We start from the raw sequence: 12759 nt of genomic DNA on the forward strand, positions 1-12759 counted from the left end.
TGCTAACGTGATCCTGTCAAGTTCTGAGGTTTAGCTGTCAGAGTAGTTGCTGGAGTTTGAAGGGAAAGAGAGAAGTGAGACTAGGAAAGAAGAATGAAGAAAGGGTAAAGAGGGAGAGCATAACAGAACAGAGAGAGAAAGAAGAAAATATCCAATTTGGCAGTTCTACTCAACTGTTTTCGGTTACAATGAAAAGGGGTATTTATGCAATTATTTCTAACTAACTACAATTAAGAGACTAACTGTCAACTTAAGTCTAATGACGTCGTTTCACAGCATCTAAACACCTGAGCTCAAAACGTACTCTTGTATGAACAAAATGTCACCCCTCTTATTTATGAAGTTCCTAACAATCCCTTCCCCTTAAATGAAGCTTGTCCTCAAGCTTGGAAATCTGGAAATTGTTTGTCAATGAAGTTCTTATCCTCCCATGATGATTCTGACTCTAGCAGATGATTCCATTTCACTAAATATTGAACAATTGGTTGAGAATTTTGCATGGTAGCCCTTTTTTTAAGAACTTTCTCAGGCTTCAACAGAAATTGATCAGCTGTATCCAATGTTGACAAAGGAGGTTCAATAGGTTGAGTGTTTCCAATCTTCTTTTTCAGCAAAGAGACATGGAATACAGGGTGGATTCGAGCTCCTTCCAGTAGCAATAATTTGTAGGCCATTGCTTCCACCTTTGCGATAACTTGGAATGGTCCAAAATACATAGCAGTTAGTTTCAAACTCTTTTGAATGGCTACTGTTTGCTACCTATAGGGTTGCAATTTGAGGAATACCCAGTCGCCTACTTGTAGAGTACGTTCAGTCCTATGTTTGTCTGTGAAGTATTTCATGCAATTCTGAGCTTTGGCTAAGTTCTCTTTGATGAGGGATATGACTTGGAGCCTATCCTATACCATGTTAGCTACAGTAGGTATGACACTATCATGGAAAGGTCCTACAGGGATGTGGTTTGATTTGTATCCATACAGTGCTTCAAATGGAGTGACTTTCAGGCTGGTATGGAAATTAGTGTTATACCAGAGTTCAGCTGTAGGTAACCAACTACTACAGTGTGTAGGGTGCTCACTGCACATACATCTGAGGTAATTCTCCAAACACTAGTTTACCCTTTCGCTTTGACCATAAGATTGAGGGTGGTAGGATGAACTGTAATGCAAGCTTATCCCTAACATGTAGAACAATTCCTGCCAAAATCTACTAATGAAGATTTTATCTCTGTCAGAAATTATTGACTCTGGTAGGCCATGTAGCTTATATATATTGTCAAGGAAAACCTGAGCTATTTGTTGTGCTGTATATGGATGTGTGAGCCTCATGAAATGATTGAACTTGGTTAATCGATCCACAACCACCAAAATAGTATCAAAACCATGAGATAAGGGAAGCTGTTCAATGAAATCCATGGATATGTGTGACCAAGCCTGTTGAGAAACTGGATAGGTTGCAACAGTCCAGGGTAAGGGACATTTTCATGTTTGTTTTTCTGACAAACATCACAAGATCGTACAAACTAAATGACATCCCTTTTAATTCCAGGCTAGTGGAATAGAGTTTGTATCATGTGCAAGCATCCCCTCTGACCAGAAGGCCCTCCAACTACTGAATCACGTAGGGCTCTGATCAGGTTATCTTTGATGTTGTTGGCAGACCCTACGTATAATTTTCCTTTGAATTTAAGCACCCCTTTGTCCAGTTGATAATCCGGATCTGCATTGGGAACTATTAGCAGCTGAGTTATTTTCTATTGAGCTTCTGCATCCCTATTGTAGCTCCCAATAAACTCTTGCATCCAAGCTGGTTGTACTGTGGAAAGGGCACACATGTAGTGTGTTATGGCATTGCTGTCTCTAACTTCTTCTATTTTTCTTCTGGATAGAGCATCAGCCACCCCATTGTTTGAACCTTTCTTAAACTGTATCTCATAGTCTAATCCTAATAATTTGGTGAGCCACTTCTGTTGCAGTAGATGTGTAAGCCTCTGCTCCAACAGGTACTTGAGAGCCTAATGATCAGTCCTAATGACAAAATGATGGCCAACCAGGTAGTGCTTCCATTTGGTCACAGCCAGCACCAAGACATAAAGCTCCTTTTCATACACAGATAGCCCCAGGTTCTGAGTTGATAAAGCCTTGCTAAGAAATGCTATAGGATGTCCTTGCTGCATTAAATTGCCCAATGCCTACCCCACAGGCATCAGTTTCTATTACAAAGGGAAGTTCAAAGTCTGGCATGGTCAGTACTGGTGAAGTAGTCATAGCTTTTTTGAGGTCCTCAAAAGCTATCTGAACATTATGGTTCCATATAAAACACTTCTTCTTCAATAGCTGAGTCAAAGGCTTACAAATCACCCCATACCCCTTGATGAACCTCCTGTAGTCCCCAATCAGTCCTAGAAACCTCTCAATTCCTTGACTGTGCTAAGGGTAGGCCAAGTCCTTATGCATTCTATCTTAGCTGAGTCCATACTTACCCTAGCATCAGAGATCACATGACCTAAGTATTCTATGGATGTTTGAGCAAAAGAGCATTTGGATCTCTTGCAGTAAAGTTGGTTATCAGCCAAACTCTGAGTATAGTTTTTAAGTGTTGTGCATGAAGTTCTAAAGTGGGGCTATAAACCAGGATATCATAAAAAAAAAAAAACTAGCACAAACTTCCTCAGAAACGGCTGAAATATCCTGTTCATCAATGCCTGAAAAGTAGCTGGTACATTTGTTAGTCCAAAAGGCATTACCAGGAATTCAAATATCCATGATGTGTTTGAAAAGCAGTCTTGTGGGTGTCTACTGTCTTAACTCTCAGTTGGTGGTAACCAGCCCTGAGATCTAGTTTGGACATATACTTTGTACCATGTAACTCATCTAGTAATTCATCAATATTGGGGATGGGAAACCTATCTTTGATAGTTAGCTCATTCAGTTTTTTGTAGTCTATACACAATCTCCAGGAATTGTCTTTCTTTTTAACTAGCAATATAGGTGAGGCAAAAGGACTTGTATTGTGTATAATGATTCCATTTGTGAACCTGTTAAAAAGTCCTCAATCTGAACCTGTTTTTCAATTTCTGCTTTGTGGGAATGAGGGTACCTGTATGGTTTGAGTTTAAAGGGTTCAGCCGCTGGCTTAAGGATAATCTGATGATCCAGCTCCCTTTTTGGGGGTAGCCCTTTTGGAGTAGCAAACGCCTAAGGGTATTGTTGCAGGACCCTTTCTATTGGCTCTAGAATAATTAACTCTTGATCTCTTTTGAGTTCTGCATGCAGTGTTGCACAATTTCTTTGTTTCTCCTGAATAAAAGATCTGAGATCTTTGCCTCTCACTAGCTCCATTGCAAGTTGATTAATGAAGCCTTCGAGGTGAAGTAGCTCTCCCCTACTACTAAGAGCAATGCTGCGAGAGTGAAAGTCGAAAGTAATAGGACTGAATTGACACATCCAACCTACACCCAGGATGATATCCCATCTTTCCAACTCCATTACCTTCAGATCAAACTGGAACTGGTAATCTTGTATCAACCACACCACCTTAGGACAAATTGCTCCACTGGTTATGTCAGTTCCATCTGCCAAGGTCACAATGAAGGGATTTATAGCTTGATGGGGCAGATGCAACAGATTAACAATCCTATGATGAATAAAGCTATCAGAGCTTCTTGTGTCAACTAGGATCTTAACTGGCAAGCCTCCTATATTACCCACCAACATAATTGACTTTCTCTTTATAGCACTGACAAAGCATTCAAGGACACATCTGCAAGTTCACCCAATCTGCCGGTGTGTTCATCTTGCTCCCTTACTGCATCCTCAAAGTCAGCCTCTTCCTTCTCCTCAATACCCAAACAGTTCAGGTTCCCTGATTTACACTGATGCCCAATTCCAAACTTCTCTCCAGACATGTAGCACAAATTGTGTTTACATCTGTACTGCAATTCTTCAGCTAAGATTCTCCCAATCTCCTTGTGTACATACTCATTCTTCTTGGTATTAGGGGTAATTGCAGGAAGCTTGTATGAGTTAGAATGGCTCTGACCATTGGCATGATTCTTACACATTCCAAATTTAGGTTCTACTGCAACTTTCCCAGATGGTTTAGATTGTTTAGACTGAATTTCCAAGGCATATTCCTGTAATTCAGCCACTTCAAAGGCCTTTGGCAGGGATTGTGGTTTGAACATCTTCACCATAGGTTTGATTTCATCCTTTAGGCCACTAATAAAACTGGAAACGAAATATGACTCATCTAGTTTGGGGTTCCTGGTGGGCATTAGTGTTTTTAGTTCTTCAAATTTTTCCTCGTATTCCTCGACTGTCCCTTTTTGTTGTAGTTTATTAAACTCCTCCACTATGTCAAGGGATCCTTTTCCAGAAAACCTTTCGCACAACAGTTCACTAAATTCTTCCCAGGACAACCCAGGCCTGGCTAGTTTCACTCCTTGGAACCAATTATCAGCTTTTCCCTCCAAAAACATTTCAACCAGATCTACTTTCTGGTTCACTAGTATTTGATGATTCAGAAAATACTTCTGACATGTCCTCAACCATTCCCTAGGGTTACCAGAAGAAAACATAGGTAGCTCCAATCTTGGCAAATTAGGTACGAACATTTTACCTCTGTCTCATGTTGGTGGCCTAGCAGCTCGGTTGGGGTCATCAGTCTCAAATGTGCGGGAGGGGTTGAAAGAAGTAGTTCTGGTGCCCCTCCTTCACTATCCTGAAGTCCTTTCTCCTTCATCATTACCTTCAGTAGTGTGTTGAACTTTTGGTCCATCTTGTTGAATTTCTGATCCAGATTCCCCCCTATTGTCTCCAACCTAGAGTTATTCTGCTCCATTTCATCATGCAATTTTTGCTGCAACTCATTCTAACCAAAGCTTGAAGCGCGGCCATGGTTTCTGCCATTTCTTGTATTCTACTCTCCTGCTTCTTAAGTTGATCCTCCAGTGATCGATATCTAGTATTTTCCGCCATGGAAATGTCTCAGCAGCCAAGGATCGGCTGCTTTGATACCAAAAGTCAAGTTCTGGGGTTTAGCCGCCGAAGTTTCAAGGGAAAGACAGAAGGGAAACTGGGAAAGAAAGGGGAAAAAGAGAGAGCATAACAGAAAGGAGAGAGAAAGAAGAAAATATCCAATTTGGAAGTTTTACTCAATTGTTTTCGGTTACAATGAAAAGGGGTATTTATGCAATTATTTCTAACTAACTACAATTAAGAGACTAACTGTCAACTTAAGTCTAACGACGTAGTTTCACAGCATCTAAACACCTGAGCTCAAAACACACTCTTTTATGAGCAAAACGACCCCTCTTATTTATGAAGTTCCTGACAGATCCCTAATGCCTAAACCAAAACAATGTGGTCCCCAAGATTTTCTATCTTCAGTTTATATTTAAGACAACTAACAGAAAGTCATGATTGCTAACGGTCAAAATAAGTTGCTGTTAGTCAAAAATTTTGATCTTACATTTTTTAAGCCGGTGTTAGTCAACAGTCTTTGGCTTTACATGTTTGGTGCCTAATATTTGAAGTTTTGATCAATATGGTACTTTGTATTTCAAATAGTCATATGTAAGGCTCTCAAATGAACTAAAATGTAAATTAAATTAAAATTATGAAAATGTATTCTCAAATCTTTATAAAAATCCTTAAGGGCACTGTACAATAACACAACAATATCCTTTAATCTGAAGAGCATCTCTTTGTTAAATTAATTACAATCTAATAAAAATGCACACATAATATTTAAAAAGAAAATTTGTGGAAGAAGAGGAGGATCTTAATTTTAATGCATTGCTTTATTCTAAATAGAATTACACAAAATTTTGCATGACTTCTTGGTGTAGGCTTCAAATGATTGTGGTTTAAAGTTGTGACTGCAATAACTAGTAAAGGAAAGTATCAATATTAAGTGCTCATATGAATTTTGGAAAAACTTCTTGTTGTTATTTTCTTTTCTTTTCCTCTTATTAAAATATAATATTCCAAAAATAGAGTTTTAATGCATTTATACTTATGTTCGTGCACATAGATAATTTCATTAAATAATTGAAACTGTTATGTAAAATATTTATTTCATTTAAAACTTAGTTGATTACCTGTTGAAATGCCAAAGAACAATTGTTGAATGATTAACTTCATTATCAATATAAGTTTAAAAAATGATAAAATTCATTACCAATTAATTATTCATGAAAATTAGATGTATTTATCAAAATTGAAACTAAGTGTGCAAAAAAGAATAAACATATAAGGAATGAGTAGAATGAATACATCAAATAAATAAATTTAAAAAATGAGAGAGAAAAAGAAGTTTATTTAGCTTTGTCATGTTTTTATTATTAAAAATTCTTATACAAATTTAAAATAATTCAACCCAATCCACACCTAATTTCATCTTGAAACACTCAAAATTAATATTTGAAACTTAAGGGACTATAATGATTCAAAACACCAAAAATAAAGAACCAAAAATGCAAACCAAAACTGTTGACTAATGACTATTTTGATTTTGATCGTTAAGCATTACCAAATTTCTTTCAATTATCCTAAATCTATCTAAAATTAGAAATTTTGGAGACTACATTTCTTTTACTCAAAATATTGGGTGCCACCATGATAACCTTTAAGGCTTGGTGGGGTGGGAGGTCAAGGGTTCAAACTTTATCTCCCACCACTTGCCACTATACATGGCTGTCACTTTAAGTGGCTTAAATCCGTACGGATGCGTAGTACACCTGCCTGATCCGATGGTAGTTCAGTCCCCGTCGGTTCCTCCAATGATCCAGTTGGGCCCTCCCCTTTAGTATAGGCTAAGGAGTGGATGTAAGATAGACAAATGCCGATTGATAAAAAATAATATATATATTGGCAACTTACAGACTAAACATTGGGACCAAAATTGCACTTCTCCAAATTTGATTCACACCACAAAAGTAGAGGTATTGAAGTGTGTTTTTTCCCTAAAAGTTTTAGATAATCTCACCTTATTCCTCATACTTTGAAAACTTACACATCAACTCCTATATGATTCATTAACACAGAACTACAAGCTGAGTGACTATAAGAATGACGATTTACTTCTCTGGAATGACATGTTCAACATTTGGTAACTATAGTTAGCCCAAAAGTAAATCCTACTGTCCCACTAGATGATGGTAATGTCTAAGCATACGGAGGAATGGAACGCAGGGCTTCTATCCCACTCTCAGGTTCACAGGTAGTATAGTAATTTCTGGACACTTGCTCGGTAATTAGATTTGATGTAAATTCCATCTGTATCAATATAAATTTCTTTTTTAATTTTTTTCCAGTAGGAGAGTGGCGGGACTAAAAGAGCGTAGAAGGGGCGGGGGATTTGAACCTAGAATCCTACCTAATTCCTGAACCTCAACCTTCCTATATCAATATAAATTAACGTTCTTTAAACAAAAATATTAAAAAAAGCCTAGATGAGGGTAATATCTAAGCATATATTTGTAAGATGAAACATGTGCATAAATTACATGACCATGATGAAGGTCTGCACCATTAGAACAACTATTGGCATGCCATTTTATACACTCTTTTGTAAAATTTAAAGAGAGAGAATTAAAAATAAGAATTCAAGAAGACACCAGAATGTACGCATCCCTTCACTACATTGAAATCCCACCTAGCTGGAGCACCATACACTATTATACATATTTACCAAACTGAAACTCTAGGATTTATCCATACAACAATCAATACACAGACTTTCCAAAGTGAAACTATAAGATTTGTAATTCCATTATCTTGAAAAGTAGGACCTAGGTGATAAGAGCCTTCTTGGAGAAAACATGCCCAAATATTTAGGAGAAGAAAGGCTGTCAATAGATCTTTCATTATGCATAATATAGTTATCACCATCTTCTCTAGGCATATTTGCACCATTGAACGTACTACACCTTGCCAACTTCCCAAACCATGAGGTCTTCTTTGGTGAGTTATTATGCATGCCATTAATCTTTTCACACAGATATCCTTTCACTACGTGTAACCCTTGCTCCATGACATCCATCGGCGGCGAAACGAGCGGATTTCCTTCAGCTCTCAGCTTCTGAAGCTTCTTTAGACACCCTATAGACTCCGGCAAAGTGGTGATATTATTGTAACTCACATCTAATTCAACAAGGGACAAGAGAAGACCGATGGAATATGGTAAGGTTGCAAGGAAATGGAAATTTTGGCTAACGTTGAGGACTTCGAGGTTGATTAGATTTTCAAGATCTTCAGGAAGAGATCTAAGGCAGTTTAATCTAGCATCAAGAATTCGAAGGCTGGTCAAGTGGGAAGTGGACATGGGGAGGAAGACCAGCTTGTTGCAGTTGACTAAGAGTTTCTTGAGGTTAATCAGTTCAAATCCGATAGTGTCTGGTAGTTGAGTCAGTTTATTGAAATTTGCATTTAGCTCCTCCAGTGATCTGCCATCGACAAGAAAACGTCATTGAATTAAAGTTTGAATGAACCAATTAAATGGATAAATCTTTTATATACTGTCACTTTTGAATTTAGATGTATGATATATATGCAAAATTTAGTATTTAAAAATTTAGATGTTGTGGCATTCACTAAACTTGTCACTGTATAAAATGATTGTAGAAAAAATTAATCCAAATTAAATTGTTGTAGTTTATATTGAATTGGATAACACTATAATTAGTAGGTCAAGAAGCATGCTATTATAGAAAGACAAAAGTACAATTGATTTAAAAAATTCTCTACAACAATCAACTACTACTGCAATCAGTTTCAATTAAAAGACCAATTTGGCCATCAAAGAATCTTACAGATGATCATAATTTAGATAATTTGACCATTGTTGGAATATTCCGTTGGGTTGTTGTGCTCGAATTTAGGATATATATTTATTGGTCAACAATTCAATTTTTTTAAATTTAATGTACTGATCGCACAGAAAGGGGGGGAAAAGAAAATGTACTAGTGTAATATGACAGACTAATTCGTGTGCCATCTCATAACACTCAGGCACAATATAATCTCTCTGTCAACTTTGATGGCATAAATTAGTATTTAATGAAATTAATTACACTTAAGCTAACACTTAATGACCTATTGGCACAAATTAAAACAATCCTAGCACAACTTCAGGTAGAATATGACCATTTGCTGTTTAGTAGTATTACCAAATTTTGAATCTAACTGTTTAGGTAAAAGCATGTTGAGTTCCGAATAAGCTACGAGATACGTGAGATTGTCTAAAGGGAGTAGAATATTTTATTTTTCCAAGGGTCTAGTGCACTTTCTTGCGCATGATTAGTTAAAGAATTTTTAATAGCTTATGGATAAGGTTTGACTAGGAATATACAAAATATATATTATGATGTACATTTGACTTAGAGTCAGTGTACGTACCGTTAAATTTAGTTGTAGAATTATTAATCATAATTTTGGCTTCCATTCAAAGCAATTGTCGTGGTTTGAAAAGTCGGAACACTAAAGAATTGTTTAGCAATTTAACCGTTCAAGCAATTTCAAAAAGTGAGAACTTTGAGTAAAAAATCATGTCGTATTTTTTATTTTAATCTTTTTATCACTCCCTCTCCTCCCGCACATTAATTTCTCACCTCTAAACGGTAAGATCTAAAATTTGAACCTTGAACTTGATAAGAGAGAGTAACAAACCACATCATGTTGAGCATTAAGGCAATTATGTAAAGGGCATGCTGCCAATTAATGCATCCTAATCAATTTTTACTTCTATTTTTTTTTAAAACTATGTGGACCATGGACTATGACCTTTGATAAAGAGGGAATTAGCAACGTCCGTTAATTGTTGTCTAAAAAGAAAGGAAAAAAAAAAAAGATTCTTCAACCTCAGCATTTGACGACCATATCATAGCAACTAAAGTGTCCAATGAAGTGGCATGACCAACCTGCAATTTTCAATGGTTCTGGGAAAAGATTGAAGCATGTTGCCAGAAACGTTCAATGTCTTGAGCTTTGATAAGCACCCAATGGAGTTTGGTAGAGACTTGAGTTGATTCGAGTGCACATCTAACACCATCACGTTTAGTAGTCTGGCTGTTAAAGACTCTGGTATAGTCTGCAATCCATGTCAAATTGGATAAGAAAAAACTCAATTTTTATTTCATTGCTCTATATGGTCTAAAAAACTCAATTTGTGTCAAATTATATTGACCTCTCTAACTTAACTTGATCATATTAAGTTCAATATTCATACCATGAATGTCCTTTATGAATAGTATGATCAACGAATATCATTTACTTTTTCAAAGAATTTCTGAAGTAGGGTCACTCTGGAAAAGAGAATTTACTTATTTTATTAACTAGGAAAACCTAATAAGAGAAGGTCCCTGCTATAGCTTTATATTTTTCTTGTTTTACACTTTCATCAAGTTCTTAAGAATCATGAGCCAACTTATTTTGTATGTATCATTAGTCATAATAACTCCCCAATACGTAGAGAAGGCCTTCATTTAACGGTTGAAATTAAAATCCCAGAACTTGGAAATTCTACGTTTCAATTCTTTTTCCCTTACTCTTCTTCTTAAATTCCACCTCTTCCCTACTAAAAAAAAAGGAATTTAAAAATTCTCCAATGCACTAGAGTTGTAGAGAAAAAGAAAATAAGTATTCGAACATGTTTAGAACAATATTTTGTGAGAGAAAGTTAAAACAATAAATATGAAGAAAGAACGTACTGTAATCAGCATATATACAAACCATTCAAATCTGAGGTTAGTCATTGCATATGCAAGCAAGTGATACTTTAAGAGATACTCTCAACTTATTATCTTTGCTGGAAAACAACTAGTCTAATTTCTTTGATGTTCAAAATTAAATTAAACTTTGGCATATACCATTTTGCCCTTAGTTTAGCTTCTTAGAAGCTAAAAAACCAAGTGGTGAGCAACTGAGAGCTGCCTTTGGATTAAAAAACTACTTAAAATTTGCATGACACAATTCTGGGTGATTTCTACAAAGCATGTTAGGAAAACAACCAACCCAAAATACACAATATTCCAACTGTTCTTCCTACAATAATCCCAAAAGAAGAAAAGGCTAAAAAAAAAAACCCAAAGTTTCATTATAAACGTAACTTAGCTAGGCCTAAAGGCCTCCATCTTGAAAAGAAACTTAAAAAAAAAAAATTGAAACAGCAATAAACCATCAAATGGACTCTTTCCCTGCCATTCCCAATCATAAACTGATGCACCAAGGTTCACCCATAGATATCATGTATAGGAGTAGGAACCATGTGTAACTAAAAGTTTCTTATTCCTCTTAATTTCATGCTTTCTATTTCCTAATTTCCCTTATTTCTTTCTCATCCTTTCTAAGAATTTTTCCCACCAAAAGAAAAAGTACCCCAGTCACGGTAAAAGAAGAGAACACAAAACGCACACAAAAATGGAATGAAAAAAGTATATATTTACGCACGACAAAATAGTGAAAATACACATACATATAGAAAAAAAAAACTTTATACTAGTTTGACATAGCACCTGTAGATCATTGTTGGAGAGATCTAATTTGCAGATGAACCTTGTATTGATAGAAGGATCCGGCATAGATTTCAAAGCCATGCCACTCATATCCACTATCTCAAGAATTACTTCTTCTTCTTCTTTGGCTGATCTTGTCCTTTCCACCCTCTTCTTTTGATCCATCCTCATCACTTGTCTATGGTGCTGCTCTTGGTGCAACATCTATACTTGCCCGGCCCCCCCTAATGTTCCACCATCCACAACTCACAATGAACAAAGAAAAAAACGACGCACAACACACAGTGAAGAGAGAAAGAAACTAGAAATCATGTGTTTGTTAAAAACATACTAAAAATCACATGGTATAAATAGTAAGCCGAGGAAAGTGCAAACTACTTGTACGGATGAGCAGGACGCGAGTGCATGACGACGACGTTTCGTTATATTTTTGTTTTATGCGAAGTACAGGTCCGTATGTAGCGTAAATAATCCACCACCTAAAGCATAAGAAAAGTCAACCATCATTTGTAGCAATCATATAAGGCTGCCCGCAAGTTGCGGTCATCCCGGGCATTATCTAAGGTTTTGGACTAAATCCTACTCTCTTTTTTTTCTTTTTTATTTTGGCCAAAAAATTTAATATTGCATGTTGATCACACTTTGGTGACGTTGAAACTTTAATATTGGGAATTGCATTATTGAATTTGACCTTAGAACTTGGGTGTGATTATATTTACAAGGAGCATAAATTGATTATTGAATTTCTTTGACTTTGAAACATGGAAGTTGGTACGGATTTACGGACCGAGGAAGTTCTTATTTTGATATTAAATTATTTTGGTAAATAAGGACAATAATTAAAATGGGTCTTGGAACTCTTACTTCTTTTTTTCTTTTTCATTTTTTTCATTCCTCTCTTTTCCTTTTTTTTTTTTGTATTTGATTGAAGAAGTTTTTAATACATACCCAAAAGAAAAGTTCTAAGCTCTTTTTTACATGGTCATCAACAAAGAAAGAATCATGGAGGAAGTTGCGTTGGCAACCAATAAAAGTTAACATTTCAATGAAACTACTGATATAAAATGCAAGCATTTTGGCCACTATTTTCTGTGGATTTTATTCGGACTTGTAGTGTTAATATGAAAAAAATTCCATTCAGTTTGCATTACATGATCAGCTGTTAATTGAATTTATTCTTGTGTAATTAGATTCTCTTATTATATCGATATCTTGGTGAAGAAACTCTTTTTGGTGTGTGTTTT

The 12759-nt window shown here is 36.0% G+C and overlaps 1 protein-coding gene across 1 annotated transcript; it reads right to left on the bottom strand.

The window, feature by feature from the left end:
- Nucleotides 1-7776: 7776 nt before the first annotated feature.
- On the bottom strand, nt 7777-11719 carry LOC113773041 (plant intracellular Ras-group-related LRR protein 6). Its single transcript, XM_027317562.1, has 3 exons — nt 11516-11719; nt 9923-10092; nt 7777-8449 (listed from the first exon to the last, which is right to left on the bottom strand). The coding sequence occupies exons 1-3, from the start codon at nt 11717-11719 to the stop codon at nt 7777-7779; spliced, it is 1047 nt and encodes a 348-aa protein (XP_027173363.1).
- Between the last annotated feature and the right edge of the window lie 1040 nt (nt 11720-12759).

This window comes from Coffea eugenioides, chromosome 6 (genome assembly GCF_003713205.1).
Source record: "Coffea eugenioides isolate CCC68of chromosome 6, Ceug_1.0, whole genome shotgun sequence".
NCBI lineage: Eukaryota > Viridiplantae > Streptophyta > Magnoliopsida > Gentianales > Rubiaceae > Coffea > Coffea eugenioides.

Coding starts and splice junctions, on each gene's coding strand:
- LOC113773041 (XM_027317562.1), bottom strand. CDS start 11,719: ATGTTGCACCAAGAGCAGCACCATAGACAAGTGATGAGGATGGATCAA. Junction 10,093..11,515: donor TCTCCAACAATGATCTACAG/GTGCTATGTCAA, acceptor CATGGATTGCAG/ACTATACCAGAGTCTTTAAC. Junction 8,450..9,922: donor AGAACCATTGAAAATTGCAG/GTTGGTCATGCC, acceptor TGTCGATGGCAG/ATCACTGGAGGAGCTAAATG.